The following is a 27,385-nucleotide window of genomic DNA, read 5'->3' as shown; positions in this document are numbered from 1 at the left end:
GACAATCATCTGCTTAACTATTTTGTATCAATCAATGTTAACTTATGTGATTTTCATGCCAACTTTGTGTTAGTACGATTTTTTAATCCTTAGGAGATTGACGTACTATTTTTCTCACGATATAGTACTTTAAATTTATGAATCACCGTTAGACTTATTCATTTTGAATATGAATCTCAATTTTGTCTCATAATGTAATATGATAAATAAAAAATCCGTGTGAATTTCGTGTTGATATTTTGTAAAGTTTTGAATGACTGTACAAAATTTTACCGTCAGATCCAAGTCCCAATTCCCATCACAAACTCACAAATCATTAAACAAACTCATCATCATCATGAGTGATGAGATGAGATGAGTACCGCGTGAGGACATTTGGATGCGATGTTGACTCATCAAAACGTTTGCATTAAATGACATGTCGTCCATGGCACCTACATTAGATGCAAAAGGCTCCACAATGAAACAGAAGTTTCCTTCTTTTCCCACTCTGGCTTCCTTCTCAAAAACCCACTATAAAACACACCCTCCACAGAAAATCACCATCACCCATCAAAATAAACAAAACAAGCAAGCTCTTGAGTCCAAGTCCTCAACACACAATAATATGTCTACACTGAAAATCCGATCAAAGAAACCAGACGACATTCGAGGTCTCGTGACGCTGAGGCTGCTCATTCGGAAGCTTGTGCAGAAGGGTCGTCTCTCCATTTTATCAGCCAGAGGCTTTCATTACCACAGTGATTTTGATGAAGCCACAGTGGTGCCAGAAGATGTTAAAGAAGGGCATTTTGCTGTTTTTGCAGTGAAGGGCAACGAGGCAGAGAGGTTTGTGGTGAAATTAGAGTCCTTGCAAAACCCTGAGTTTTTGAGGTTGCTAGAAGAAGCTGAGGAAGAATATGGATTTGAACAGAAGGGGGCTCTTGCTGTTCCTTGCAGGCCAGAGGAGTTGCATAAGATTTTAGAAAACAGGAGGGAGAAGAATAGTAGTAAAAATAATATTAATCTTACAGTTATACAAGGATACTAGCTAAGCTTGCTACCCGAATGAGCCCATTTTCATGTATGATTTATTAGCCATGTAAATTTCTCTGTCTAATTATTTCCTCTGTTATATGTGCTCTTTTTGCACTGGATGTAGACAGATTTCTGCATGGAAAGAATATAAGAAAAATTCATTCTTATATCTTATATCATTTCTTCCTTCTGAGGTAAGCATAGTGGGTTGGGGAATGGGATGACAACAATTAAGTATGATCCGAAAATTATCATATTAGAAGATTTTGTCCTGTTGAAGCAAGAGCTATGCCTATCCAAACTTCCTCTACTTTCAGTTTTTAATTTTTCTGTGCCTGTATGTTGAACCAATACTAAAAGTTTTTTCAATACTTTTTCAACAATGACAAAGTTTAATTTAAATTTAAATGCTTAGAGTTTGAGACGAACATGGGGGCTGAGTCCTGTGGCCGATGTCAGCGGTTCGAGTCCGTTTATCTTCACTTCGGGGCGAAGTGTTGCTATATTTTTCTCTTTGTTCTTTGTCGCATTAATGATCAAATCCTTAAGCGTTAGCACTTCTATTTTCTAGAAAATTATTTTCGCATTTATTTTAGACTCGTATGTCTTGTAGTATGACATTCTCTAATGCGGGATGTGAGAGAACGTTCAAACACTCATGATTTAGGGTTGGGACACTCATCATAATAAGCATCGGAACCCTCACTCTGGCCCGCATTAAAGAATTCTTGATTGTACTAATACAAAAGGAGAGGTGCTCCTAGAAAATACCACACATGTAAACCGACTGGAATATTTTGATTCGGGCAGAAAACCGATTCTTGCCGTGTTTGGCCAGGTAGTACCAACACGTTTGGTGCTTTTTTGGCTTTTCTGAGCAGAGATAGTTGGCAATGGACTAATGATCTGATCATGAGACTTATGACGGTGGCCACCAACCAACTCCTCCGTTAGCAGTTGTTTTCTTTGTTCATAATTATTTCTTTATTAGACAAGGTATATTCCAATTGTTTGGTTAATTTTATATTCACAATTAGGTCTTGGTGGACCCTATTTATTTGGACCTTGAAAGAACTTGCATGTTGGTGCATGCCATGAAAGTCCATTGTCCTTCCCTTGACTTTACATGCCACCTCCACCAACTCAAGAGGCTCAACTTTTGAGATCAACCCATTTGCAAAATGTAAAAATATTATACAGTGAGTAGAGACATGTGGAAAAAATGGAATTAAGCAAAGTCTTGGGGCACCAAAACAATGATGATTGATGACAACCCAACTTGAAAGACATTGACGGAAGTGTCTGAAAAATAGTTGGTCCTGATCGTATGTAATGATGGGTGCATTTTTGCTCACCACTTTAACTATAGGTGTACCCTCACCACCATCCTCAATGTAATGATTGTAACCGAAGTCTGGAAACACTAGATGGATTTATAATTTAAAAGATGAAATGGATTGAAAGTCATTTTTATTGTCAGCCGAAAGTGCAGGATTGCTTCCAAAACTTTGAAGCTATAGCAAACTAAGCTACAATTGAGCTTCAATTTGAGTCTCTTGTGAGAACTATATGGTGAAATATGGTCATATGAATTAGTACGTACACATTATAATTAAGCACATCAGCTTGCCTTTTATATCAAAATATTTTCCAAGTATCAAGCGATATTGTATATGTTTTCTTAAAACAAACCCATGATAAGAATAAACATGGTTATAACTGTGCCTAATTTGCTTGCCACCCACACAAAGTGGGGTTATTTGAACATAGAAACTCAGGTGCACCGTGCACGGCTAACTATTCTTAACCACTTGAGTTACAAACTCCTTGCAAAATTCAAAAGTATTGATAAGATTATGGAATGAACATTATTCTGATTTTCAACACAAGAACAGTCACTGAGAAGTTGCTCATTTAGAACAAGCAATTTAGCATTTTGTTAACCGATGTCATACAAATCTCAACAACATTTACAAAATGGACAGGGTGCAAATGAAGGAGCCATTGTTAAGTAGTCATTGTATTATTTTACCTCAGAGCAATTATCGGAGCCTACAGGTTCTTTCAAGCAGCTAGATATTGCCATTACTGCAGCTTCAATCGCTCCGTCTTCTCCCTGTTCCATTCAATCCAGCAGATACAAGTTACAACCATACTCTTTTTCTTCAGAAAATCTTGTGCAATGCAATCAACCTCATTACAAACATAGATATATCTAAGCAATGATGGAACTTCACCTTCTCTTTCCAGTAGAATATATTTCCATATTTCCCGGCCAAACGGCTCCAAAAGCTACGTGGAACATCGAGATCAATGGAAGCCCCCACGTTGAAGTTCAGTATATTGCCTGCTCAAAGAGAGCAAGAGACCCATCAATACAAATAATCTATGGTAGAGGTAGTACAAAGAAAAGAAGAAAAAACTCATACAATATAAGTTATAACACAAGATTGGTACGCATGAATACATTACCAAAGGTGGGATCAGCAACAAAGACAATAGTTCTATCATCCACTTGCCAGAAATCTTTAATTGCCAAACCTGCAAAACATGGAAATATTGCAAAACCAGGGTTAATTTTATCTTCTCACACATTCAGATTGGTCTCTTAACAATAATTCTAATTTACAATTTGGCAACATAAACATGTTAGACTGTGTGACAAGAGAGCATTTTCTTGCAAAACCTATATAGAAATTAAAAAAAATAAAAGCAAACACTCTGAATGCCAAAGTCTTACAGAACAGTAAGCACACCTGGTGTGTCAGGATAGTTCTGTGCAAGAACCCTCAACTTGAATCCAGTATCTTTCTCTATGTTATCAATCTCTTGGGCTAGTCTTTTCTCCTGAAAATTACCATACATTAATTATAAGCACCTCAGCTTAATTCTTAGATTTCAATTTTGATGTCAATGTTCAAAAGACACTATGATATTATTAATGTCCCATATAATAGATGCAATGCAAGTTTTCCATTTTCAATTTCAACCCAAGAATCCAGGAAAACCATATAAAACCAACAAATAAGCAATAAATAAGAAAACACACCTGACCATCAGAGAGGAAGCCAGCTACATCAATTACAGGACTGAACTCTTTGGGAAGCAATTCTGGCTTGTTCACCCCAACTTTTGCCTCCGCAGGTCCTACTCCTGCAGAAATTTAAAGTCTTTTTCACATTTTCAGCATGTTAATCTGTTATGAAATTGCAGAAAATGAGAGTACTTGCCTGAGAGAGATAATCCGAGCGTGAGAGCCCCTGAGAGCACCAAATTTAAAGACTTGGACCGAAACTCCGAGACCCAGTTGCTCAATTGGGTTGGCTTTTGGGTTGAAGAGAGATGAGAGGACGCAGTGATCAGTGGCGTGAATGGAAGACGTGAGGTTGTTTGGGAAGTGGGAGATGAACATGGAGGATGGAGAAATGCCATTGTTTAGTTCAGCTAGGACCGTGGCAGCTGCAAAGGCTTTTAGGATAATGGAAGACGTGGGTTATTTTCTATTTCTGTTATTTTTTGGGGGTTTTTTTAATTTTCACCAGGGATTCTTTAAAAATCTCCAAAATTCGGCTGTTTTTCTTTACTTTATTTTCTAAAATAATCACAATATTAAAAGAAGTCCCAAATTCCCATTGATAATTTTATAAAAATTTTAACCCACATGGAAAAAGATACATATACAAATATGTACCTCCTAATTTACCAAATTCGTGTGACTTGCACGTGATTGCACGTATTCGAAGTTTATGCTAAACTCATAAAGGAAGTAGGTCGTAAACATTTTCTTCACAACGCAGCAAATAGAACTATAGATTTTTAGATTCCATTTTCTTTAGGGGTACTACGGCTTAATTGTATTTTGGTGACAAATTCCGTGGGATAAGGATTGGTTTCATCAGACAATGAGGTCTCTCTTTGAACCAGACTGCTTGAAAACAGTTGTGACTTAAAATGAGAAAGCTCAAAGCCTCAAGCCTGCTATATTACAGCTTTTATCACAATCTGCTGAAAGCAATTCTAGTTCCCCTTACACTCAATAAACTTGTGTTTGGGAGTTGTTTCACTAACTATAGCTGCAGGCTAAACATCATTAGGAAAATAACCCGTTTCCAAACAGCAATTTGAGCAAACAGCTTCTCAAGACTTGCATTGTCATCGAGCAGAAAGAGATGCTGCATCATGTAGCAGCTCAGCTAGCATTATATCATCTATATCCATCCATTATCCACCCTTTATCAAATTGTTCATCATCTGCATCTCAAATTCTCAATTGCTTAAATTTCAAATTATCCTTGCAATCGAAAAAACCAACCATTTGCAGAAGAAGTAAAAATGATCATATGACACAACTCACTGGCATTCAAAAAGGCATGAAGCCTGATACTGATAAAGGAGAAGATTCTGCTTTAAGCCTTCAATGCAATACATAATAAACATTATAACCTTCAGGCTATGAGAGTTTTAGCTCAGTAAAACTTAAACAAGGCCAATTGAAACAAACAAGTTTACAACTAAGGGAAATAAACAGGCCAGTTGAAATAGTAGGAATCTCTGAGATCCTTGTCCATGTACTGGTTCCACTGCAACAAGAACAAAAAAAAAAAAAGACCAATGGTTTCATCAACAAAAGAACAATATCAAGATTCAAAACCCACAAAAACTCCCAAATGGGTTCTCATTAGAATCAGTGAAATTCTTGAAATTTCAGTTTGCCCAACATTTGAGACACAACCCAACATACCTTAAATTTGTAGGGCTCCCCTTTCTTCATGGCCTTCTTCCAATGATACTGCTCAAAGCACATTGCTTTGTCATGCCAGCTGCAACAATTTTCAAATTGTGAAGAAAATAAAAACAGAATTAAAAAACAGAAACATAAAATAGCAACAAATTCACAAACTGGGTAATTATCAAAACTCAAAAAAGATGACCTACTTGAACTGATTCGAGAGCTGCCACATGTAGGGGTTGACCCAAGTGAGCGCAGAGAAGGCAGCGGACCCGATCCATATATTCACAAAGCGTTCCGGGTCGGCATGTGGGACCCCCGGGTCTCCTCTGTACGCGTTCCCAAAATACTTCTCCATTTCAGTCTCTCTCTGATTTCTTATCCTCCATCTCCAATGAGCACAAAGAACATATTTATACTATCGGTTTTTTATTTGGGCTGGGCCGGGTACACTAAATGGCCCAAAAAATAGGCTCACTAAAGGCCCAGATACCTCTTAATTTAGTGGTAGAATTCTATAAAAGTAAACCCAAGACCCCCCAATTCTCTTCATCGATCTCACTCCTCTCTCTCTCTCTCTCTCTTCGTTCCCAAATCTCCCTTCCGTTTGAATTTTGATACAAACATTGCCAAAGGGGTCTTACCAGGGATTTATCAATTTCTATTTTTTTTTCAAATTCATAAATTCCCTCCATATCCTCAACCTTCTTCACTCTCTCAAACCCTAACCCTACTTGCCTCTCCTTCCTCCTCTAGGGTTTCGCGATATTTCGCTCAATCTGAATCCAAACTCTGCTCGTTTACTTCTGATTCGTGTTCCGGAGTCTTTGAATCGCTGCAAGGCTCCGAGAATTGCGTTTATTTCACTCCAATTTCTAACAACCTCTCGCTGCTTCTCTTTCTGGGTTTTTTCTAGGGTTTCTCAGTGTCAGCTGGGTAGAGTCCTCCTATTTTCTTTCGCTTTTATATGTTTTTGTTTGACTGCCGAGAAAACGAGGGAAAGGGAGGGAAGATGCGCGGGTTTTTGCAGGAACAGGCTCATGGGTCGAATGATTTGAGGGTTCGAGAAAAAGCTGAGTGATATGAGGGTTTGAATATGAGCCTTGAATATGAGCCATGGAGAAGCGGACAGTAGCAGCAGAGTGAATGAACCCAGTAGCGAAGCGCCGAGAAGAGAAGGAGGAGGAGGAGCCGATGAGTTTGGCCGAGCCATATCTACGGTTGCGGTGGCGCAGATATGCGAGAGCGTTGGGTTTCAGAGCTTCAAGGAGTCTGCTCTGGACGCTCTCGCCGACATTGCCATCAGATACCTCCGTGACTTAGGGAAGATGTCAAGCTTTTATGCTAACTTGGCTGGCAGAACCGAATGCAATGTGTTTGATATTATTAGAGGGTTGGAGGATTTGGAGTCACTGCAAGGGTTCTTGGGTGCTGCTGAGGTCAGTCATTGTCTTGCAGGGTCTGGGATAGTGAGAGGCATTGTTGAGTATGTGGGTTCGGCTGAGGAGATCCCATTTGCACAGCCATTGCCTCGGTTTCCGGTGATCAAGCAGCGGAGATTAATTCCGAGTTTCGAGCAAATGGGGGAGGCGCCACAGAGTAAAAATTTGCCCAATTGGTTGCCGGCTTTCCCTGATCCACACACTTACATTCAAACACCAATGTGGAATGAGAGGAAGACCGATCCCCGAGAAGATAAAATTGAGCAGGCTAGGCAGAGGAGGAAGGCTGAGAGGTCTTTGTTGAGTCTGCAGCAGAGGTTGTTGTGCAACGGTGAGGCATCTGGTTCAGGAGGAGTCTCTGTTGCAGTACCATTGGTTAGTGGTGGTGGTAATGATGGAAAGGGATTATTATTACAAGGGAGTGAGAGTAATCCAAGTAATCCAATTAATCCATTCCTTGAACCGCCTATCCAGCCGGGGGAGAAAGATGTATCAGCGTCCGAAGTTGTCTTGCCATCCAAGTTTTTGGATGAAGTGGGGCAAGGGAAGAATGGCGGTTCTTCGGTTTTGGATGCATTTACGCCTGCCATTGAAGCAGTGAAAAATGGGGTGTGGAGTGATGGAGATGATGAGAGGAAGCAGCTTCTTCCAGATACGAGGCCTGCGATTAATTTCAAGTTCAGAAGTGGGAAGAAGTTTCTGGGAGAATCTTCGGATGTGAGGCTGCAAAAGAAGGGTTCTGGGAGACCAGCTTATTGGTTTGGGCGAGATGAGGAGAGGGATGACAAGAAGAGAAGAGCCGAGTTTATTCTTAGACAATCTATGGAAAACCCACAGGAACTCACTCAGTTGTAGATTAATTTTATTGACTGGTTTTCTTCATGGAAGCTCTTAGCACCTAGGGATTTAGCAGTGGGCTATGGAGGCTCAAAGTAGAGGCTGTACTTGTTGTTCTAGTATACTCTAGTTTTAGTCCCACTCTTACAATTTTTTTCAGAGGTATGTGAATGTTTTCTTTCAATTCCATGTTTACCCTTTTTCTCTGTGAACCATTCTTCTAGGATGAAGATTTTATTTTGTTTTCCCCCACCAGCTGATATTTTGTATCAACACATTGAATTCTAATATTGAGATCTCCTTTTGAGCTTGTCCATTTTCTTAACTTTTATTCAAAGAAAAGCCAAAAGGACTACCAAAAAGTATGAATGGATTATAGAGTTTTGAGTCATGATCACATGCTTCTTCCGTGAATTGGAAGGGATTAAATCATATACGAAAACAGCACAAAACAATTCTGACAATTTTCTCAGCCAAAAAGAAAGGAAAAAGAAACAATTTTGCATCCCAGATAACTAGACGGTTTTCATTTCTATGACATTTATGGGAGAAGTGGTCGACTTGAAGACAAAATGATGAGCTGGGATAATCAGCGTTAACAGGACCGTCCACTTAGGAACGGGGAAGGCTAAGTTACCTGTAAATATATTACTAAATTTCATACGCACAAGCAGGCCTAGCTACTATCATGGGTCCACTGGAATTATAAATAGAAAGCTCTCAATCACCTCCAAGTTTAAATTACTTCAAATGACTAGGCCAGGGCAACAACAAAGTCAGCAGCTATCTGGTCAAGGAGCTACATATGTGAAGAGAAAATACAACATAATCCAAGAAAACTAAAACATGTATAGAAACAGAGAATTCATGATTTGCCAAATGCAGAAACAGCAGTGATCTGCCAAATGCTGCCTCTCTCACTAGAGGCCAGAAAAAAAACTGAAAGATGCTCTGCTTGAATACACCTACTTCACTTGATTGAAAAGACCTCAATGTTTCAACTTCATATCCATCTCCACGGGGAACACTCTGGCACGATGGTTGAAGATCATAAAGTCTAGGTTGGCTGGTAGAGAAACGATCCTGCATTCCAAAATAAACTGGATGTCAATAATCCAATCAAGTATCTCGCATATAACATTTTTAAAGTCAAAATAGCTATTATTCCACACTTCTGAATTTCAAGCATATAGACCGTACAGTAAATAGCAACAACTGAGATACCTCACTCATACAATTTTCTCTTACAAGGTTTATACCTAAAAGGAGCACAGATAACTGGCCATAGCTATGATGAAGAGTACACATTAGTCTTCTGACTCGTCTCTATGAATATGCAACAAAACTTGGCCCTCTTTTAGTCTTAATAACATTACAAATTTATTTTATGCAAGGATGACTTAGCTTGAGAACTGATGGAGACAAAATAAGGTCAATCCATATCTGAAAATAACCTTCTACTTCTACAGTATCTTGCTGTGCAGAGAGGGTTACAATATGTTTTCCAATTAATAAACAAACCCAGATAGCTTAAGAAGGTAAGTCCCATATCATGCTCATTTGTAGGTTGCACACTTCTATTTTTTTGTTAAAATTTTATTTTTGATAAGAAACAGAGTCCCATTACTAAAGAGGGCAGCTAAAGATTATGGAAAGACAAAAACTATTTTGCTCTCTCCTGCTTTGTGGTCTCTAAACTCAAGAATGCTAACCCCTATTGTTTCTATCTTCTTACTAATTTCCCTCCCTTAATCCCGTTACGCTTACTTCTACTCAGCTTTCTCTCAATAATTTGATATTTTGTCTCTTTGCAGATAACCCCCATTTGAATACTCGTAACATGTTTCAGTTCTATAACATAATGAAGCATGTCAGTGAACATTACACAATAGCATTCAACAACTTTAGACAGTAGAATGAGATACTAAGTACTGCATCTTTACCTACAGAATATTCCATTTACTTTGTTAAAAAAAAAAGGTTCCTATTCAATTTGTAAGGACCTTTATTCAGAAGGGCATGTGAACAACTAATAATCTTATCAACAACCCCCACTACAAGGAGATATACAATTCAACTCTTAACCTATGTCTAGAACCCAATAATAGAGAAAGGAAAGAATTAAACTCTTTATCTTTCCATTGTTTGGTTATTGATGAAAATAAAGAGGAAAGGAAAATAACTCCAGGTTTTCCTTCTCAAGCTCTCTCTTCAAATGGCGTATAATTTGAAGACAAAGTTGGCTCATAGGAAAATAAAAACAGAAGAAAATAAAAACTTCCGGATTTTTTTTTCTCTTCTCTATTTTCTCTAGCTGACAGAGAACCAACCATAGGGTTAGAATAGAAGTTGCAACTAGCAATGTGCAAATTAGGTATTGACATGGCTGTAACATCTATTCTATCATCAGTCTTTGCCAATTCAAACAATAAAAAAAGAGTTTGAATCAAAACCAGTTACAACTTCGCAAAATTGAGTTTGTAGAAGGCACTGCAAAGCTTAAGTACACAAGCATAACAAAAGTTACTATAAATTTGTTTCAACTTTCAATTGAAAGGGATTGAAAAGAAATCCAATCACACCATGAACAAAACAAATCAGACGTTGAAGAGACAAAATGCACACATACCTATTCTCTTCAGAATGGGGATGTATTGAAAGAAACGTGCCCGGGACAGTAAGAGCTGCCCACATACATAACACTAACCCTAGAAGCAATTCAACAACCACCTGCAATTTCAGTTACCCGTTTAATCACCGAAACACCTAAACAAAATAATACCCATTTTTAGAATTTGCCTGTGTTAAATCTTACATTCAATGGAGGTCCTGAAAACTCTTCCTCCATAATCTTCAACAATCCCCTGTCTGCAACCAAATCAAATCAACCAATCTAAAAAAGGATCCAATTTCAATCACCACAAACCCTAACGTTGTTGACTTTCAAATCCAAATAGATACCTAACTACGTATATACTAATTATCTGGGCTTACATTGAACGGTTGAATAAGCGGCATGGGAGAGAATTACAACTCCAAGGATACCAACCACGAATCCCAAATTCAGAGCCATTTTAGCTCCGATCTCCGTCAGGCTATGGCTCCTGTATCGGCTTCTACGACGTCGTTTGCGATGCAAGCACGAATTGTCGTTATTGGGTATTCGACAGTCCAGACTGAGCTTTTCCCTTCGCTTTGTTGAAGAAGCTGTAATTAAAACTCCAAAAGACTCCAAAGCGGCGTCGTTTAAGTAGTTTTTATTTTTTATTTTTTGGTGAAAGTTTCATAGTATTACAAGGACACTATTTCCTGACACGACATGTCGTTTACTTCTTTGTCATCTCCTCCGCTTTAAGCGGCCACAGCCAGACGCTTCATAGCAGAAGCAGAGTTGGGTGTTGGAGCTCTGAACTCTAATACTTAAACGCAATCACATAACATGGGTCACCTTGTGAATCTACTTCAACTTCAAACAACTCTGTTTTTCAGCAACTCTCCCACATGTTTAAGTATTGCTCTCAAGCCTCACACTTTTGAATATCTCAAAGCAAATGTCCTAACATCCAAGTGTAAGGTAAGGTACTAGCCCACTAGCTAAATTTCAGTTCTATCTTGTTTTGTGTTACTTTTTTTCAATTGGGTTTTGCTCTTTTAGGCCTTTGGAGGAGGAGAAATGGATGCCTTGCCACACTTGCAGACTCTTAGAAAGTTTCCAAGAGGGGAGCTTGTTGCAAAAGTTGTACTGGTCAGATTTGACTCTACCCTTTTGCTTCGGGAACAAGGGGAGGAACACCGATTTCAACCCAGTGCACTCTTCACCATTAAGTATTTGCACCAGTCTGGGGCTAAAGTAGTTCTTGTTAGTGATTGGAGTGTTAAAACTAATCCTAGACTGTTTGTCGCGCAGTCTGTTGCAGGTATATAATGCTTCACACTAATGTTAGTTTTTTCGCTAGCATTTTTGCTATTATGATGCTTCATGACAGTGAAAAAAAAAAAGGCAGATTTATTTAAGCATGAAACATGGGGCTATGATATGACAATTCGACATGTTGAATTGCTGATCATTGTTTATTGCTTGATGGTCTCCACATTTCAGAGTTCTTGTCATCTCTTCTTGAGTACAAAGTTGTTCCAGTACAATGCATTTCTCAAAACGTGGTATCAAAGAGGGAAGGCTTTGAGAAAGGAGATATTCTTCTTCTTGAGAATCTTTCTGAGTTTAGAGGGGAAGTTGCCAATTGTTCAAAATTTTCTCAAGCATTGTCATCAGGAGTGGATATTTTTGTTAATGATTACTTTTCCCGGTCTCATAAGATTCTTGCATCCACCTGCGGAGTCGCTCGCTTCTGCTATGCCAACTTAGCTGGTTTTCACTTTGAGGAGAGCCTATCTCAACTTAGAAGGACTACAGAAAGCAACACAAAACCACATGTAGCAATTGTATGCCTCCACTGCTAGTATATTAGTTCCATTATTTGTGTTTGGTTCCAGTCAAACCAAAAACTTATGGACTCTTAACTTTATTATCTTTGGCAGTGCAGATTGGAGGGGGTAATCTCTTTGATAAAGCAGCTGCTTTGCATTCCTTAGCTTCCCGATGTGATGGGTTAGTCTTTGTTGGAATGATGTCATTTCAAATAATGCATGCCTTAGGGCTACCTGTTCCCTTGAATTTGGTGGAACATGGGGTACTTAAAGAAGCTCTAGATTTAGTCCAGGTTGCACACATTAGAAATGTACAGATCCTATATCCAAGAGACTTTTGGTGCAAGAATGATCATCTTCCAAAGCAATTGGAAATATTTCATGCTCATCGTATTCTGGATGGTGAGCCTGCTTTTGGTTTACCAAAAATATGATGCCCTTTGACTCCTTTTCTTTTCGTGAATGATTAGAACATGTATGAATTGACTAGTCCTTTTGACTGCTTTTTTTGACAATAATATCATTATTTTTCAGTTTCCTATGTTGCAACTGTGTAAACTGAGTGTCATATAATAAATTTTGTGAAATTGGGTTCTCAAAGTCTTTTCCCTGTTTTAGGGTGGGTACCTGTTGATATTGGGCCTGCATCATTTGTCGAAATGAAGTCCATGCTTTCAAGGTGCAAGGTAAATAAAAATACTTTTGAAGTAAGGCAGAAGAAGAATTGTCTTTTGGTTTTCAAATACCATTTTGAATAAATTTGAGGTGCAGTATCAGTTCTTAAGTCTCTATCTTGGTATGTGGGCAATGCATCTTTTTACCGATAGATTTTAGCATAAGAGTGTTATGATACTTTATCTAAGGACTAAATTTAGCATGCTTAATGTAGCCCTCGAAAAGTTTGTTTCATTTTCAACTTTCAACTTTCCAATTTTAGGCTCCATATTCATTATTCTGTTCTTCCACTTATTTATGGTCCTTTATAATCATGCAGTGAAATTTTTAAGGTATATTGTAAAGTTTCAAAGTTAAATTTGGCGAGTATAGTGGTGTAGATGCACTTTGTCTGGTATAACCACTGGGATTAAATTCCACCTTGATGTCATATGTGTTTTCTTTCTTGATCGTAGTCTGTTCTCTTTTGTGTGTTCAAGTACGCATTATTGCTGGCCTTGTGTGGACTCATTGTCAGACCTCCCTGATTTGAATTGCAGAAAGTCACTTGGATTGGTCCAGTGAAATTCCGTACGAGTAACTGCACAAAAGGAGCTTCTAAACTGGCTCAAATGCTTAATCAACTAAGTCAAAGCAACTGCAACATAACTGTTGTTGGGAATAAGGCATGTGAAGCAATGGTGAAGGAATCAAATTCCACCTTTAATTTCACTATGATTAAGGATGCTTCAGTTGTGTGGGAGTTTCTCAAAGGAAGAAAACTTCCAGGGGTCATGGCCTTAGATAGGGTATGATTCATATCTTCTTTCATAATGTGGATTGATGCATCAATCTGACTTCATTCTCATCTAAAGGAGCTCAGAGATCTTAGTGATGTAATTCACTTCAAATTGTAAATATTTTCCAGCATTTCATAACACTATTTAAAAAAATATTTTCAAACTTCTTAAAGTAGTTATCTAGTGCAGGCATACCCTTTTGATATTGATTGGAGTGATGCCTATTCTGATCCAGCTCAACCTTTGGTAGTTGATATTGGAAGTGGTATTGTATTTCACCTTCTTCTCCCTTCCTATGGATTTCTTTTTCCACTTTGAGGTTTCAGTTTGTTACCTTATTGTTCTTCTACATGTATAAGCAAGATATTAAAAAGAGAGAGAGAGAGAGAGAGAGAGAGAGAGAGAGAGAGAGAGAGAGAGAGAGAGAAACATAAGGATTAGGTTCTAAAAGAAGCTAAATTTGATGCAACTGACAAATTTCTGATTGGAATAAACAAATAACAAGGCTTGTTGAGTTGAAACAGTTGTATAATTTCAACATGCCCTTTATGATTTGGTCATGAGATAGTCATAGCAGTTACTGGTTATTTACTGACTCCGAATAATACATGGCAGGTAATGGAATGTTTCTTTTGGGGATGGCCAAAACAAGGAAGGATTTGAATTTTCTTGGTTTGGAGATTAATAAAAAGGTTTCCAGGATGTGGAAATTTTGTATTCTTTTTGCCTATTCTTATCCTTTATTACTGACAGTTTTACAGCTTTTTTCAGCTTGTAAAACGTTGCCTGGACTATGTTCACTGGTGTGGGATAAGAAATGGGTAAGGGTTGTAGCCTTGGTGCTGCCAAAAAATTATGGCCTTGTGAATTTGCTTGTCTAACTGACTTTTGCATGAACTTTAATGACCTGTGTCTGCAATGTGCATGTCTGGGTTGCTTGTGTCACATAAAATTGTGTGTTTAATGTTTGTAGTTAAAACTTGAATGGATCCAGTCTGTATGTGTGTACGCTCGCACGTGTGTGTTTGAATTTGGGGTTGGAGGATAGGAAACTATGATGTTTTCCATTTATAGAATTTGGTGTGTTTAACATTATAGGTCCAGCTTCATCATCTTACATATATTTGTCTTGCTTTTGTCTACTTTAGGTACTTCATCACAACAAATGCTACTTCAACATTCCGATCCATTATTTCTAGTTACCCCGGAAAGCTAGTGCTTGTTTCGATACAGGTTGGGATTGCAACTCTATGTCTCTTTTCAACTTGAAACATCTGCTTCTTTTATCAAGTGACTATCCATGTCAATGTGCGTGTTAGAGTTAGCAATATATAATCTGTTAAACTTTAAGAACCTACAAAATGATAGCCCTTTATGCATTATGAAAGACATGCTAAACCGAACTTTTTTCATTTCTTCCTTTCTTTAAAGGAATGTTATGTGATTCATATGTTTCATTATCCGCTCTTAAATTATTTGATAACTTCTAAGTAATTGCCTTGTATAGAACAACCTGATGCCACATTTTCTCATTATAAGTTGAGAAAGATATGGTTCTCTGTTAAAAAAAAAAGGGTACTATGTTAAGTTCTCTATCACTTTACTTGAAAATGACATGGAAAGTAGGGCAGTATATTTGATGTAATGGAAAATTAAATGCATTTTCTTGTCCTTATAGTTTCATCAGTCTTGCATTCAATGCTTAGGTTTATTTTTATCAATAATTAATTGGGATGTTTTTCCCCATTTAGTGCCCAAATCCTGATTTCAACGAACCAGATCATAGATGGAGTATGCTGCAAAGGTCATTAGTCGAAGCAGTTGCTGATCTGCTTGCAGCTAATGGAAAGGTAAAACTATTTTGCAGCTCCACTTCCATACGGAGCTCCATTTTAACTCTCTAGTTAACTTTCTTTCCCCCCTTCTTCACCTTTATTTCCATCACTGCAAGTAATGACACCATATACTCCATGATTTATTCGTAAACTTAAGACTACACAACTAGAAAATCAATGTAGATCAGCTGCACCTGCATGACAGGGATTTGTCAGTTTATTTGCTAATTTCTGTTATATTTACTAGGTCTTTCTGCAATCTGACATAGAGGCTGTCTCTCTGAGAATGAAAGAACAGTTTCAGAGATATGGCAAGGGTAAACTTACTGCGGTGCATGAACAAAGTTTTGCCATAACTAATAGAGGGTGGCTTAAGGACAACCCATTTGGAGTTCGATCAGACTGGGAACAACATGTCTTAGCTCGTGGGGACCCTATGTACAGATTAATGCTTTGTAAATCAACCACTACTGAATAAAGTTGTTGCAGTTGCCAGTGGAAGTAAATAGGACATCTCACTTTGCAGTGGTCTAGGGTCCTTTCTTGGTTCTGTTTCTCCAAGCAAATTATCCTTCAGTGGTGATTGATGTGGGCTGCTGCTTTTGTGATCTTACCAAATTATAAATTGGTAGACTAGTTCCAGATGGATGGAAATCTTTACTTATGGTGGTATGCCAGCAACAAATAGTGCAACTGCTCTAAAACAAAGGATGGTGGTGGGATGAATGGATACAATGTGTAGCACATACAGTATCGAAAGAATGAGAGGAACAGAATATGTTTTGAGAACGTTACGAAAGGTTATGGTGTCTGTAAAACAAAGGAACCATAGAACAAGCTTCAACTGTAGCCATCTGAAGTTGCTTTGTGTATCATTTTGATCCTTATTACGACTGTTGTAATCATTGTCACTTGTTTGTAACAATTTTGGATGTAAATTCTGTTTTTACCATATAAATACGCGAGTTTCAGGAAAACATTGTTTCTCTTGACGTAACCATTCAATTACCTCTTGTGTTGTTGTTCTACTGCCTCATAAGGGACCGGCTTTAAACTTATAAGAAGATGAGGCCTCCTCGGCAAGGTTCTCTTAAACAAGGCTAAATGGCTAAATGGCTAAATGGCTAAATGGAGCCCTGTTTGACATAATTGTAGCCTGGCCTTTTCTCTAGTGTGAGATTATTCCCTTTGTCTCTTTGCCTTTCTCTTTCTTTGACATTTCCTGTTCTCTACTCTAAATCTAATGCGCACACATGGTTGAAAAGGTTCTTTAAAAGTAAATTATGCTTCCTTCTTTATGCGATGCTACCATGATTGATCACCTGCATTGCATGTGGACAAGTCCACTGTTGGACTTCTTTATTGTTTGGTCTTTAGGGTTGCGTTCATGATGGAGAGTTAATTAATCACTTCGTCAAAATATGCATTGGTTCATAAAGTTATATAAGTGTAGCGGTATTTTTCTTTTCAATGTTGAAAGTATGGGACATATATGCCAAGTTAGGTTTCTTTGTGTCTTTGTGATGAGGAATATAACAGTAATAGTAAATAATTTTTCTTTTCAATGTTGAAAGTATGGGACATATATGCCAAATTAGGTTCCTTTGTGTCTTTGTGATGAGGAATACAACAATAATAGTAAATAATTTTTCTTTTACATACCCTATGGAAAATGTAGGCTTTGCATTAGCATTGGAAAGTTTGGGAAATAAGACGTCAATTCGAATTCATCACACATGCTACTCATAGTAGTGAATGCATAGTTTGGGAAATGAGACTTCAAATCGAATTCATCACACATGTTCAAAGTGAATGGTTTGATTGTTAGAAGGGAAAGAAAAATATTAATGGCATATCATTCATGATTTTGATATATTGGGAGCAAAGAATCCAAATTAAACATTGACATGTATTTCATCCATGAGATTGATCTATACTTTCTTCATATAATTAATTCAGAGTTAGTTACCCATGTTAGGTGCAAGAGTAATATTTTGTACATTGATTGTATCAGTATTATTTGTGCCAGAAACATTATTTACATTGTATTTCAACTCATCATTTACGGCCGATATAACTTTCTCATAAAATCAAATAAAGTATAAAAATCAAATCTTAGGTTTGTTGGATGTTTGATAACAACCTCAATCATATCTTTATCATAACGATAGTGTCGATCATTGATATCATAACAGTCGTTGTTTATGTTTTATCGTATCTAATATCTATATGATCCATTAGATTGTTAAAATAAAAACACCAACTTTTTTTTTCCTTTTTTAATTAGAAGTAATAAAAGCATCAACAAAATTAGTCTACCTTCTACTATTCCTAAAAATTTAGGTCTTCATAGAATCACTTGAAAAGTTGTAAAAAATTAGGTCATGTTGAGTACCTCTATGTCCAAGTCCTTGCAAAATAAGAAAAAAAACCCGTTCTCTTTGTGATATGATTCCAATATGCCAATAATCCTTATTTTTCGTCCTTTCCAGTGAATTAACTAATAACGCTTTTTTTCTCAAAGTAAAATTCGTTCCTTTTTCGAACTGTAGACGTCTGTCGGAAGATTCTATCCGGTTTTTGTTCGCATTTCTTCAATCTCAGGAGCTCGTCCGTTCGATTTTAGGGTTTTCTGGGTTCTTCGAAATTTCTATCAGGTAATTTATGAGTACGAATTCTCCAGATTCATTGATTTACGTGGTTGACAGAGCATAAGTTGATTGATTATTTGTTTGTGTAGTTCGAAACCCTAGCCGTCGTTTGGCTGCTGGGAAAGTTGAAGAAATTACGTTTAGGGTTTTTTTTTTCAATATTTCTTTTGTACTTCTGTGGATTTTTTTGATAGGAAAAGGCTAATTTTAACTCTACATATCGAGGAAAAAAAAAGTTTTCTGAGGTAGAGTTCAGTTGAGGAGTTATGATTTGGATCTAAATTCTTGAAGAGTATATTCTCCATGTCTATTGTTGTTTTCTGGCATTTTTTTAGCTACTGATTACAGTTCTCTTGTATTTTTTATTTTGATTACTGGAGTTCAATTTCTTGCTTAACTTTAACTGAATTAGATTGTTTTTTTGTAAGCCAATGTAGGTTCTGTTTGCCAAACTGGATGCTAATATGATAATGGATTTGTTAGCATGAGCATGATTTGATATTACTATTTGCCCGGTTTGGGTTGCTATATACACTTCGGGTCTGCAAATACAAATTCCTTATTCATGTGAATAGTTTGATCACATTTGTGAGCTTCAGTGCCGTTTGATGGAGTGCTTTTTTGTGAACTTACTTTCCAATCATTCTAATGGAAAATTTTACCCAATCAAGGGAAATATGAAAATTTAGATCTGTTATGTAAATGAACTCCAAAATGCAATCGTTTAACATTATGAAGTATCTGGAGAAACTGAATTTGGGGTGCATGAATGCGCATCTTTTGGTGCATGTGAATGTGTGAACACACTGATTTGGTTGTTGCCTCCTACTAATTTAACTTTGTGTCAATTTACTGCATTGCTTTTTCCATGCTAAGCTTAAATCCTCTTGTTACAATTAACAGTCCGGTTTGCACCAAGTTAGAGGTCAAACAAAGTATTGCTTGAAACCCGGAAGCTGAGAGCATGAGCATATAGGTTATGCATTCAACATGCAGATAGGGTCAACAGTCATCGTGAACTCCGAGGCACATCCTCATCAGGGGGGTTTCTTTGTTCAGGATGGAGGTCCAGGTTTAGCTCCATCCACCTCAAATCACGTTGCACTGCAGCAGCCTGGTATACTTTATGCGATCAATTCATATCTCACTTACTTATTATGGGCTTCCTTCTGATTATGTTACCTTCCAAAGTACAAATTTCCACCTTCTAATTGTTGTGAATTTGCAGTGAAAAAACCAACCCGGCAATGGGCTGCTTGGACACACCAAGAGGAGGAAAGTTTCTTTGCCGCTTTACGACAAGTTGGCAAGGCATGCTCCTGTCCTTGGTTTTTTTGGTAATTAAATATTTTACACATAAAAATCCCTAACTGTGCTATACTTTGCAGAATTTTGAAAAGATAACTTGTCGTGTACAAAGTAAAAACAAGGATCAGGTATTTTCTAGAACAATTACTTTTGGCTCTTTCCATTCAGTGGTTGATTGATTCTCCTGTCAACATCTTGATTTTGATTTTCTTTCTCTTTTCCCTTCATGGTTTCCAGGTCAGACATTATTATTATCGTCTTGTGAGGCGTATGAACAAGCTGCTGGGTCCAGGATTATATTTGGATTCCAAAAATTCTAAAGATACTAATGCTGCTATGCTTCGATGGTAAGATTAGTTATCAATCAGTTTTTTCATTTTTCTTACCTTTGGAGATCCTCTAAAAAGATTGCAGCCTGGAGTTGGATCTTAGTTTTTAACAGTTACTGTTGGGAGCATTTGACCCAATATCTATTGTAGAGAATCTGTTGTTGATAATATGGCTTAAAGACATCATGATTTTTTTGTCTAAATTGTCTTTTTAAATAGAAATACAAATGCACAGAGAATTATATGTTTTGTGTGACTTTATTGCAGGTGGTCGTTGCTGGAAAAATATAGCTGCAAAGCATCAAAGCTTCACTTGAAGCCCCGAAGATTTAAGATCTTTATAGAAGCATTGGTTAGTAAAAACATTAATTTTAATCCAGGACTATGTTCCTATACATGTGTGTGTGTGTGTGTAATATATATATTTGTTGGATAAACCAATGATTTTTCGTTTATTTGATAGAGTAGAATTTTACTGACCAATAATAGCCATGATATACCATTGCCTCTCAACTCATCACATGCCATGTGTTATGCTTGGAGTGGTAAAGGTGCACCATGGTTAATGTAGTTGAGCAAAAGTGCACTATGTCTGATATTGATATATTACACTGGTCATGGACTTACTGTCATGTTTTTTGCATAAAGGAACACCAACTCCTGAAAGACCGGAAGAAGAGTGTTAGGAAACGGCCTTCTCAGGGGGAAAACTGCCCTCCTAATGCTCCAAGCACACTTTCCAATCAGAATAGACCATCAGGACATGATAATCGCACAGTTAAACTGGTTCTTGTTGACAGTCACAATATTCAGAAATTAGGACCTGGAAAAGCGTCATTAAAGCGCAATGTAAATATAGGTGTTAATCGTAGCAACAAAGGAGACTCAAGTACCATGAAACCTGCTAGACAACGACGAAAACCAGGTGATTCTTTTTGTTAGTCTACCCACTTTTGCATAGTCTATCCTTTACAGAAGCTAGGGTATGTGGTCCTTATATTCTAATTTCATCCCATTGACAATCTTCTCATGTAAAGTTTAGAATTTAATTGCTAGTTGCTGATTTGTCTCAGCTGTGTAAATTGGCATCTAAGTTCAGTGTGCTTTTCTTCTTTATATATGTTCTTTAAGTGAACTGGTGTAAGAATGAGCATAGATATCTGATGTCAGATTTGCATGATTCTAGCAACCACTTAATACAGCAGGGAATATTTGAATGCATTTGGACTTCAGAGTTTTACCCTGATTAAATTTTTATATAAATTGCTTGTCTTTGGATGGTTGAAATTACTCTAGGTTTATTAACTTTAAGTCTTTCAAACCTAACTTGCGCCTTTGTGAAGTCACATTGCTGTTCTTGCCTCCTTCAAACATAGCCTCTGATTTTATTCTTCGTGTTTTCTTTTCCTGTGACTAAATTGCGTTACTTGTCTTCCTAATAATTAAAATAAATTATTTGAAGGTTTCACTTAATTTGTTTTTTCCCGTGTTGGCTATGGTGAACTATCACTTCTCGTTCCAGGTACAATTGGTGGCATCAGCTGCATTTTGGTAGATTACTAATGAAAATAAGTAGCAGTACCTGATTTTCAAAAGAAACTAGTCAACATATTCACCAGGATGAAAATATCAGCGATGTATCTCCGATAACCCCGACACCAGACAAATAACCTGGAAATTTGTCTTTAGTTTTGAAAGTAATTATAGGTCCCAGCCACTGAATCAATGTCAAAAACCAAGCTCTAATACTTAGTAGCTTCTCCTTTCTTCTCTTCTCAGTCATTTCGGCAATCTTTGGCTCTTCCTCTCCTCTCTCTGGTTGCTCGGTTTCTTGTGTGTTTGATTTTATTTTTCACCTAATCTTCTGTCTCTCATTTCCTTTATCATTAAGTCTGATTCTTGTAATATAATGTTGGGTTGGGTTATGTTTTAATAATGTTGTCTTTGTTGTGTTAAGTCTAATTGTATTTATTTTCAGGATTTTCACACGTACATTTCATCATATGCATATCTTATACTTGGTACATTTTGAATTTTATTAGTTCAATACATTCATTGATAATGTGCTTAATATCTATGAAAGTTTCACTTCAAAATTCTGTGTTTTAAAGCAATTATCTGTCTTTTTTGTTGATTTTCCACGATACCTAAAACGACATTTATATATCCCCCGAAATATCCGTAAATTGAAGGCCCGATTATATCTGTATCGCCGATGTTTTCATCCCTGAATTCACGTATTCTCAATGCTAGTGCCGCTTTCAGGAAATTTGGTATTGGTCTGGTTGCTAATGTATTATTAGCAGGTGCTCTCTCGTCAGCAGCATATAAAAAGTGGGAAAAGGCTGCAATTGCTGGGGTTTCTTTGGTTGCTGATGCTGCTGAGCACCTAGAGCGGGCAATAACTGATAAAGAAGTTGAGCAAGACAGAAGTGCTGCAGGTGAATCATTTCCTTGCCAGTTCTTGGTTATTTTTTCTTGAGTGGATTAGACTCAAGCCAGTTGGGGAAAATTTATTAATGCCATGGTTCTTTCCATTTTAATTTTCAGGGCAAAGTAGCACTGTTCCTGTTGGAAAAGTTCTGCCACCTATGCCCGCTTTCGTACAAAATATTGATACAGAGAGCGGCACAAACAATTGTATGAAACTTAAGCTCCAGTTGTTCCCAATTGACGATGGTACTAGAAGAGCCTTGGAAAATGTGAGCATTGTCATAACTTATATTTTCAAATTTGTTTTGAAATAAAGTTTTATCACCTGAACACTTTTCAGAGTGTGATCAAAATTTGGGTTATTATGGTTTCACAGGATAAACATAATCCATACTTGGAACTCACTCTTAGTACTCGGAAAAAGATATCATCAGTTTTGGATCATCTAAATCGCAAATGGGGAAATTCGAATGTAGCATCAGGAGAGCTAACCCTGTTCCATTACAGTGTCCAGAGGGATAACCTGATGGGTTATCCTAGATGGACGCAAGACTCAATTGTCAGTGCGGCAGATGTATATGCAACGATTGGATGCCCTCCAGTTTTCCGTTTAAGGTTCCTACTTCTTTTCAACTCAAATATAATGTCACACACTATATTAGTAAATATCATAAAACGAGTCGCAATATTTCCCTGCAGGTATGGTTGGTTCTCCAATACTGAGCTTGGGTCTGTTGGATTGCAAACACCTGTAGCATCTTGCAGCAATCAAGGTGAGCATGATATTAATGAAGAGAAGAGGAAGGAGCAGATTGTGGATTCAGTGCCTTTATCTCCTCTATCAACTGATAATCAGTCTGCCGATATCCATAAGGATCACTCAACTTCAACGAACAATAGTTGTGTTCTCTCTGCACTGGCTTATCAACATTCTCAACCCCAACTACCCGAACGTGGTAAACCACGGTATAACCATTCTCTTGGTTTGACTTCAGCTGATGAGCCCAATGAGATAAATGGCTACATCTGCGCAAGTCCAAACAATAACTTTGTGGGGGACCCTACGGAAATAACGTCATGGCATAAAAAGGAGGCTGGTGATCAGAGTACCTCAAGACATCGGGGAGATGTGGTAAATGTCCTTTCTCTGCTCCATGCTTTTAATGTTATTAAACTGTCAGCCCACAGGTATGAATGTTTGCATATTTTTAACTAGGCCCCAACAGAGGAACTTGCAATTTGCTTTCTGTACTAACTGTTCCAATCACATATCATTGTCTTATCTACCCATCTTACTTGTACATTAGATGTTTCTCAATATGACTGTCTCCTGTTGTTTCTTGGATTAAGCAAGATATTTTTTTTTCTTTTTTGTTTTGGTTGTGTATTAAAATCAATGCTTACCCTTTTTGTCCTCCTCGACTTACATTTTCTTTCTGGAATCTTTTGAATGTGACAATTGCCTTGTTCCTTATTTTAAGAATTTTTTACAGCTTGGCTAAATTAGTCTAATGAACAGAGAATGTTTTACTTGCGTAACAATCTGCTTTATGCCACCCCCACCCCTGTGGAAAATAATAATAAAAGAAACTTTTTACCGTCATGGCAACTAATCAGATCTCGACTGTGTTCATAAGAAAGATGTGGATAACTTTACCTCTATTTTTCAAGAACAATTGCAAAATGGAAGGAATAATGTGTGGATGTCTTTCTTTATGTACTTGTATTAGTGGGAATCTTATTTTCTAACCCATGGAGGAAATTGTGCTGTAAATGCTTTACATATTTTCTGGTTTACTATTGTGCTATTTCTCTGAACATTAATTTGTGTGTATAATAATAGGATGACCTGAGATCAATTACTGGCACTGCACTATCAGCCGGGGTGTGGGCGGATAGCCTAACCAACATAAGCATGGGAGATCTACTTTCAGGAGTATCTCATGATTTAGATACTAACTGCATCGATCCACCTGTTGCTGAAGGCTCCCAATGCCTTCAGCAGATCCCATTTAGCTGTGATTCGTTTGATGCTGTGATTGCTGCTCATATTTCTAGACAGAACAAGATGGGATGCCAACCTACTATGGAATGTCATGTATCTTCCATCTGGGATGCTGAAGAAACATGTGATGCTTTCTCATTTCAAAAGAATTCTGTTTTCTGTCAAGAGGTTTCCAGTTTATCTGCTGTTGCTACTCCAGGGGCCTGCAAACAAACAGCTATTGCAAGCTCAGCGGGCTCTGATTGCATGGTTGAGGTATCATTTCACAATATATATTTTTTTTATTGAAGCACTCATGTGACTGAGAAATAGGAATAGTCGCTTACGTTGTCAAAATGCTTGTAATAATATAAGTTTCCTGCAGGAGATACCTGTAGAGAGGCCCATTGATGATCCCCCTCAAGGAGGTCCTATAGATGACTGTCAGTCTGATCCACATATCCTTGAGAGTTCAGTAAAAGATTTCAACGCGTTAACAGATATATACTGGGTATGTTTCTTTTTCAGCATTTTATGTTTTGAAAGTTGAATCTCCATGACCTTCATATGGCTTGCTGGGTCCTGCTGAAATCTGCTCCTGTTGTTTCATCTAGGAAGCAGGGTCATTTAAACTTTTATGTAACAAGTTCGTTTATAGGTTCCTTGACATCCTTTTTAATGGAGCTAATGGAATTATAAATATATTTTTGTATAACAAGGAATTATAAATCTTTTTATTGGGAATTGTGAGTTAACAATATATTTGTTTATTTTCAGCAATTTTTTGTGGATACTTCTGATTTTTATGTTCCTTTCTTTACAGCCTGAATCTTTAGGACCATTAGATTTGGAGATGCCATCTTCTAAATACCGTAGTGAAGATTTTGTTCTGAGTGATAGTCTTAGTGGGTTGAACCGCCTTATTGCCAGCAGTCTTGATGCATTTCAAAATTGCTCCTTTTTTGGGGCGAACAAGAGAGAACCAACAGCATCAGTTGAAGCTCGAGAAACGGCATCCTTTTCAGATTTTAAAATTGGCAATGGAATTTGAGATCTGCCAAATGTTGGGGCTTCAATTGTAGTACAGTGACTATAACATTTTCCTAATGGCGGGGCTTCAATGGGAGTTCAGTGACTATAACATTTTCTCAGTTTAGCTCTGACGTGAGGATTGCATGCCAAAGGTGCCCCTGCGAGCCCAAACGGAATTCGAGCTTTCGTGTGTACAATTCTCTGATCAAAGGTTTTAATTTGTACAAATGTAGACAAATTGTATTTCGGCATTTTATTTGTTACTTATTTTGTAAATTGTGTATTCCAGAGCTGATGTATGACCTCTGCAACCTGACCAGATAAATCGGGTTTCAGATACCCTGATGTTGTCGAGTTATTTGTACATTCTTTCTTCCTCAATGTTTATTCTGTTTATGCTGTCGATTTTGTTGACTGTCAATTTGTGTTTGTTGACCGAACCAAGAAAAATGGTCACATTGGATTCTATGATAATTTGGATTATTTGTTAATTGAGACTTGAGAGGTTGTTTTAAATGTCCTGACTAGGTGAAAAATGACATGACTAAAGTCACAGGGAGATGAAGTGCAACAACATAAGGGGTCGTTTGGCACGGCGGACTGTCATGGACTGCACTAAATCCTAGGACTATCTCGGATTAATTCGGATTGGCCTAAGCTGGATTAAGTCCTGACCTACGTTTGGTGCTGCGTCGGACTAAGAAGCTGGATTGTAAAAATAGTGAAGACCTATGTTTGGTGTTGTGTCGGACTAAAAAATAATTATTTTAATATTTAATTTTAATTAAAAATAAATAAAATTCTAATATTTAATTTTAATTAAAGATTGCTAAAACTATCTTATCTCTTCTTCTTCTTTTTTTCTCTTTTTTCTCCTTTTCTTCTTCCTCTCCTTCCCAGCCCGTTTCTTTCTCTTTTTTTTTAATTTATTTTACCTTTCTTCCTTTCTTCCTCTCTTCTTCTTCCTTCCGAGGCCATACCCCCCCCCCCCCCCCCTTTTTTTTTTTTTCCTTTCTTCCTCTCTTCTTCTTCCTTCCTTCTTAATCAAACTGTCTAGATTGAAAGCTGTAACCTTTATTGAGAGAGAAAGAGAGAGTAGTCAAGGATTTTAGGTGAGAAAAAGCGCAGAAAGAGAGAGAGACAGAGGCTGAAAATTCAATACCAGCTATTTATTCCATAAGTTCAACTTGATGGCTTCTATGTCATTTACTAGAAGAATCCTTTAATGGGTACCAATTAATTTTTATAATTTTTGTCAAACCACTTCAAGACTGGGAATTCATGACTTCCTTCTCTGAGTCTCATACAAGAAAGCCCACATCTCCGTTAATGGTGTCTCCCTTTGCAGTTTTCTTGATCATGGTGGATGATTTCTTGGAAGGTTCAATTGGGTTTGACAGTGGTTGTTGAATTTGGGTTCAATTGGGTTGTGGTTCCATTGGGTTTGAATTGGTGGTGGTTGATTCGAGTGACTGAGTTTGAATTGGTGGTGGTTGGTTCGAGTGACTGGGTTTGACGATGGTCTGTGGTGATTCTGGTGGTTTGGCTGGGTCTATAGTGGTTATAGTTCTAGGTGAAGAAGAAGAAGCTGGTTATTGTCGGACTCGCATTCTCTGTTTAGCGAAATCGCTATTTTGCGAACCGATTTTGAGGCTCACTAAATTGGAAGAGCTAGTGAGGCTTTTTGTTTACTGTTGGGCTCCACAATCCCATTTAAATTAGTCCCCTTTCAAACCAAACATGGGTTTCAGGTACAATATAGCACAGTCCTATCTAGTGAGCCCTACCAAACATGCCCTGGAATTGTGGAAGCATGAAAACCCTAATGTGCTAATGCATCAGAGAAAATGAAAGTATTATTGGAAAATATGTACGTGTATAATACGAGTATTAAATGAGAGAATGT

At 37.5% G+C, this 27,385-nt stretch overlaps 7 protein-coding genes across 8 annotated transcripts; 4 read left to right on the top strand and 3 right to left on the bottom strand.

Annotated features, from left to right (window-relative positions):
• Positions 1-491: 491 nt before the first annotated feature.
• LOC110746998 (SAUR-like auxin-responsive protein family) lies at positions 492-1,184 on the top strand. Its single transcript, XM_021947215.2, has one exon. The coding sequence runs from the start codon at positions 608-610 to the stop codon at positions 1,028-1,030; it is 423 nt and encodes a 140-aa protein (XP_021802907.2). The 5' UTR covers positions 492-607; the 3' UTR covers positions 1,031-1,184.
• Positions 1,185-2,849: 1,665 nt separating this feature from the next.
• Positions 2,850-4,533, bottom strand: LOC110745218 (thylakoid lumen 15.0 kDa protein). Its single transcript, XM_021945299.2, has 6 exons — positions 4,248-4,533; positions 4,067-4,170; positions 3,774-3,864; positions 3,490-3,558; positions 3,255-3,364; positions 2,850-3,133 (listed from the first exon to the last, which is right to left on the bottom strand). The coding sequence occupies exons 1-6, from the start codon at positions 4,447-4,449 to the stop codon at positions 3,041-3,043; spliced, it is 669 nt and encodes a 222-aa protein (XP_021800991.1). The 5' UTR covers positions 4,450-4,533; the 3' UTR covers positions 2,850-3,040.
• Positions 4,534-5,358: 825 nt separating this feature from the next.
• Positions 5,359-6,146, bottom strand: LOC110745222 (actin T1-like protein). The gene is made up of 3 exons (XM_021945303.2): positions 5,953-6,146; positions 5,759-5,837; positions 5,359-5,597 (listed from the first exon to the last, which is right to left on the bottom strand). Exons 1-3 carry the CDS (start codon positions 6,102-6,104, stop codon positions 5,529-5,531), a joined length of 300 nt encoding a protein of 99 aa, XP_021800995.1. The 5' UTR covers positions 6,105-6,146; the 3' UTR covers positions 5,359-5,528.
• Positions 6,147-6,289: 143 nt separating this feature from the next.
• On the top strand, positions 6,290-8,335 carry TAF8 (TBP-associated factor 8). Its single transcript, XM_021945301.2, has one exon. The coding sequence runs from the start codon at positions 6,856-6,858 to the stop codon at positions 8,041-8,043; it is 1,188 nt and encodes a 395-aa protein (XP_021800993.2). The 5' UTR covers positions 6,290-6,855; the 3' UTR covers positions 8,044-8,335.
• Positions 8,336-8,728: 393 nt separating this feature from the next.
• Positions 8,729-11,230, bottom strand: LOC110745221 (membrane magnesium transporter-like protein). Its single transcript, XM_021945302.2, has 4 exons — positions 11,020-11,230; positions 10,841-10,893; positions 10,655-10,755; positions 8,729-9,108 (listed from the first exon to the last, which is right to left on the bottom strand). The coding sequence occupies exons 1-4, from the start codon at positions 11,096-11,098 to the stop codon at positions 9,015-9,017; spliced, it is 327 nt and encodes a 108-aa protein (XP_021800994.1). The 5' UTR covers positions 11,099-11,230; the 3' UTR covers positions 8,729-9,014.
• A 151-nt stretch (positions 11,231-11,381) lies between these two features.
• LOC110745223 (uncharacterized) lies at positions 11,382-16,757 on the top strand. 2 transcript variants are annotated; one of them, XM_088254081.1, is made up of 12 exons: positions 11,385-11,599; positions 11,681-11,942; positions 12,125-12,468; positions 12,570-12,855; positions 13,072-13,139; positions 13,668-13,916; positions 14,097-14,172; positions 14,523-14,599; positions 14,679-14,728; positions 15,056-15,140; positions 15,659-15,757; positions 15,990-16,757. In XM_088254081.1, exons 1-12 carry the CDS (start codon positions 11,465-11,467, stop codon positions 16,218-16,220), a joined length of 1,962 nt encoding a protein of 653 aa, XP_088110207.1. In that variant the 5' UTR covers positions 11,385-11,464; the 3' UTR covers positions 16,221-16,757. The 2 variants fall into 2 exon arrangements, with proteins under 2 accessions (XP_088110208.1, XP_088110207.1); XM_088254082.1 differs by lacking the exon at positions 15,990-16,757 and having other exon boundaries at positions 11,382-11,599; positions 14,669-14,728; positions 15,659-15,759.
• A 1,366-nt stretch (positions 16,758-18,123) lies between these two features.
• Positions 18,124-25,882, top strand: TKI1 (TSL-kinase interacting protein 1). Its single transcript, XM_088255328.1, has 14 exons — positions 18,124-18,399; positions 19,297-19,510; positions 19,622-19,704; positions 19,782-19,829; positions 19,939-20,048; positions 20,298-20,382; positions 20,679-20,955; positions 22,337-22,471; positions 22,581-22,732; positions 22,840-23,078; positions 23,163-23,595; positions 24,307-24,723; positions 24,833-24,958; positions 25,271-25,882. Exons 2-14 carry the CDS (start codon positions 19,384-19,386, stop codon positions 25,496-25,498), a joined length of 2,460 nt encoding a protein of 819 aa, XP_088111454.1. The 5' UTR covers positions 18,124-18,399; positions 19,297-19,383; the 3' UTR covers positions 25,499-25,882.
• Positions 25,883-27,385: the final 1,503 nt, after the last annotated feature.

Source organism: Prunus avium, chromosome 6, assembly GCF_965620075.1.
Source record: "Prunus avium chromosome 6, drPruAviu1.hap1.1, whole genome shotgun sequence".
Lineage (NCBI taxonomy): Eukaryota > Viridiplantae > Streptophyta > Magnoliopsida > Rosales > Rosaceae > Prunus > Prunus avium.
This window is presented reverse-complemented; position numbering and strand designations above follow the sequence as displayed.

Coding starts and splice junctions, on each gene's coding strand:
- LOC110746998 (XM_021947215.2), top strand. CDS start 608: ATGTCTACACTGAAAATCCGATCAAAGAAACCAGACGACATTCGAGGT.
- LOC110745218 (XM_021945299.2), bottom strand. CDS start 4,449: ATGGCATTTCTCCATCCTCCATGTTCATCTCCCACTTCCCAAACAACC. Junction 3,865..4,066: donor GCTTCCTCTCTGATGGTCAG/GTGTGTTTTCTT, acceptor GGTAATTTTCAG/GAGAAAAGACTAGCCCAAGA. Junction 3,365..3,489: donor TGTTGCTGATCCCACCTTTG/GTAATGTATTCA, acceptor CTCTTTGAGCAG/GCAATATACTGAACTTCAAC.
- LOC110745222 (XM_021945303.2), bottom strand. CDS start 6,104: ATGGAGAAGTATTTTGGGAACGCGTACAGAGGAGACCCGGGGGTCCCA. Junction 5,838..5,952: donor CAGCTCTCGAATCAGTTCAA/GTAGGTCATCTT, acceptor AAATTGTTGCAG/CTGGCATGACAAAGCAATGT. Junction 5,598..5,758: donor GGGAGCCCTACAAATTTAAG/GTATGTTGGGTT, acceptor TTCTTGTTGCAG/TGGAACCAGTACATGGACAA.
- TAF8 (XM_021945301.2), top strand. CDS start 6,856: ATGAGCCATGGAGAAGCGGACAGTAGCAGCAGAGTGAATGAACCCAGT.
- LOC110745221 (XM_021945302.2), bottom strand. CDS start 11,098: ATGGCTCTGAATTTGGGATTCGTGGTTGGTATCCTTGGAGTTGTAATT. Junction 10,756..10,840: donor TTTCAGGACCTCCATTGAAT/GTAAGATTTAAC, acceptor CTGAAATTGCAG/GTGGTTGTTGAATTGCTTCT. Junction 9,109..10,654: donor CCCCATTCTGAAGAGAATAG/GTATGTGTGCAT, acceptor TTTGGAATGCAG/GATCGTTTCTCTACCAGCCA.
- LOC110745223 (XM_088254081.1), top strand. CDS start 11,465: ATGGGTCACCTTGTGAATCTACTTCAACTTCAAACAACTCTGTTTTTC. Junction 15,141..15,658: donor TAGTGCTTGTTTCGATACAG/GTTGGGATTGCA, acceptor TTCCCCATTTAG/TGCCCAAATCCTGATTTCAA. Junction 15,758..15,989: donor TGCTTGCAGCTAATGGAAAG/GTAAAACTATTT, acceptor TATATTTACTAG/GTCTTTCTGCAATCTGACAT.
- TKI1 (XM_088255328.1), top strand. CDS start 19,384: ATGCAGATAGGGTCAACAGTCATCGTGAACTCCGAGGCACATCCTCAT. Junction 22,733..22,839: donor CTAGAAGAGCCTTGGAAAAT/GTGAGCATTGTC, acceptor ATGGTTTCACAG/GATAAACATAATCCATACTT. Junction 23,079..23,162: donor CCTCCAGTTTTCCGTTTAAG/GTTCCTACTTCT, acceptor ATTTCCCTGCAG/GTATGGTTGGTTCTCCAATA.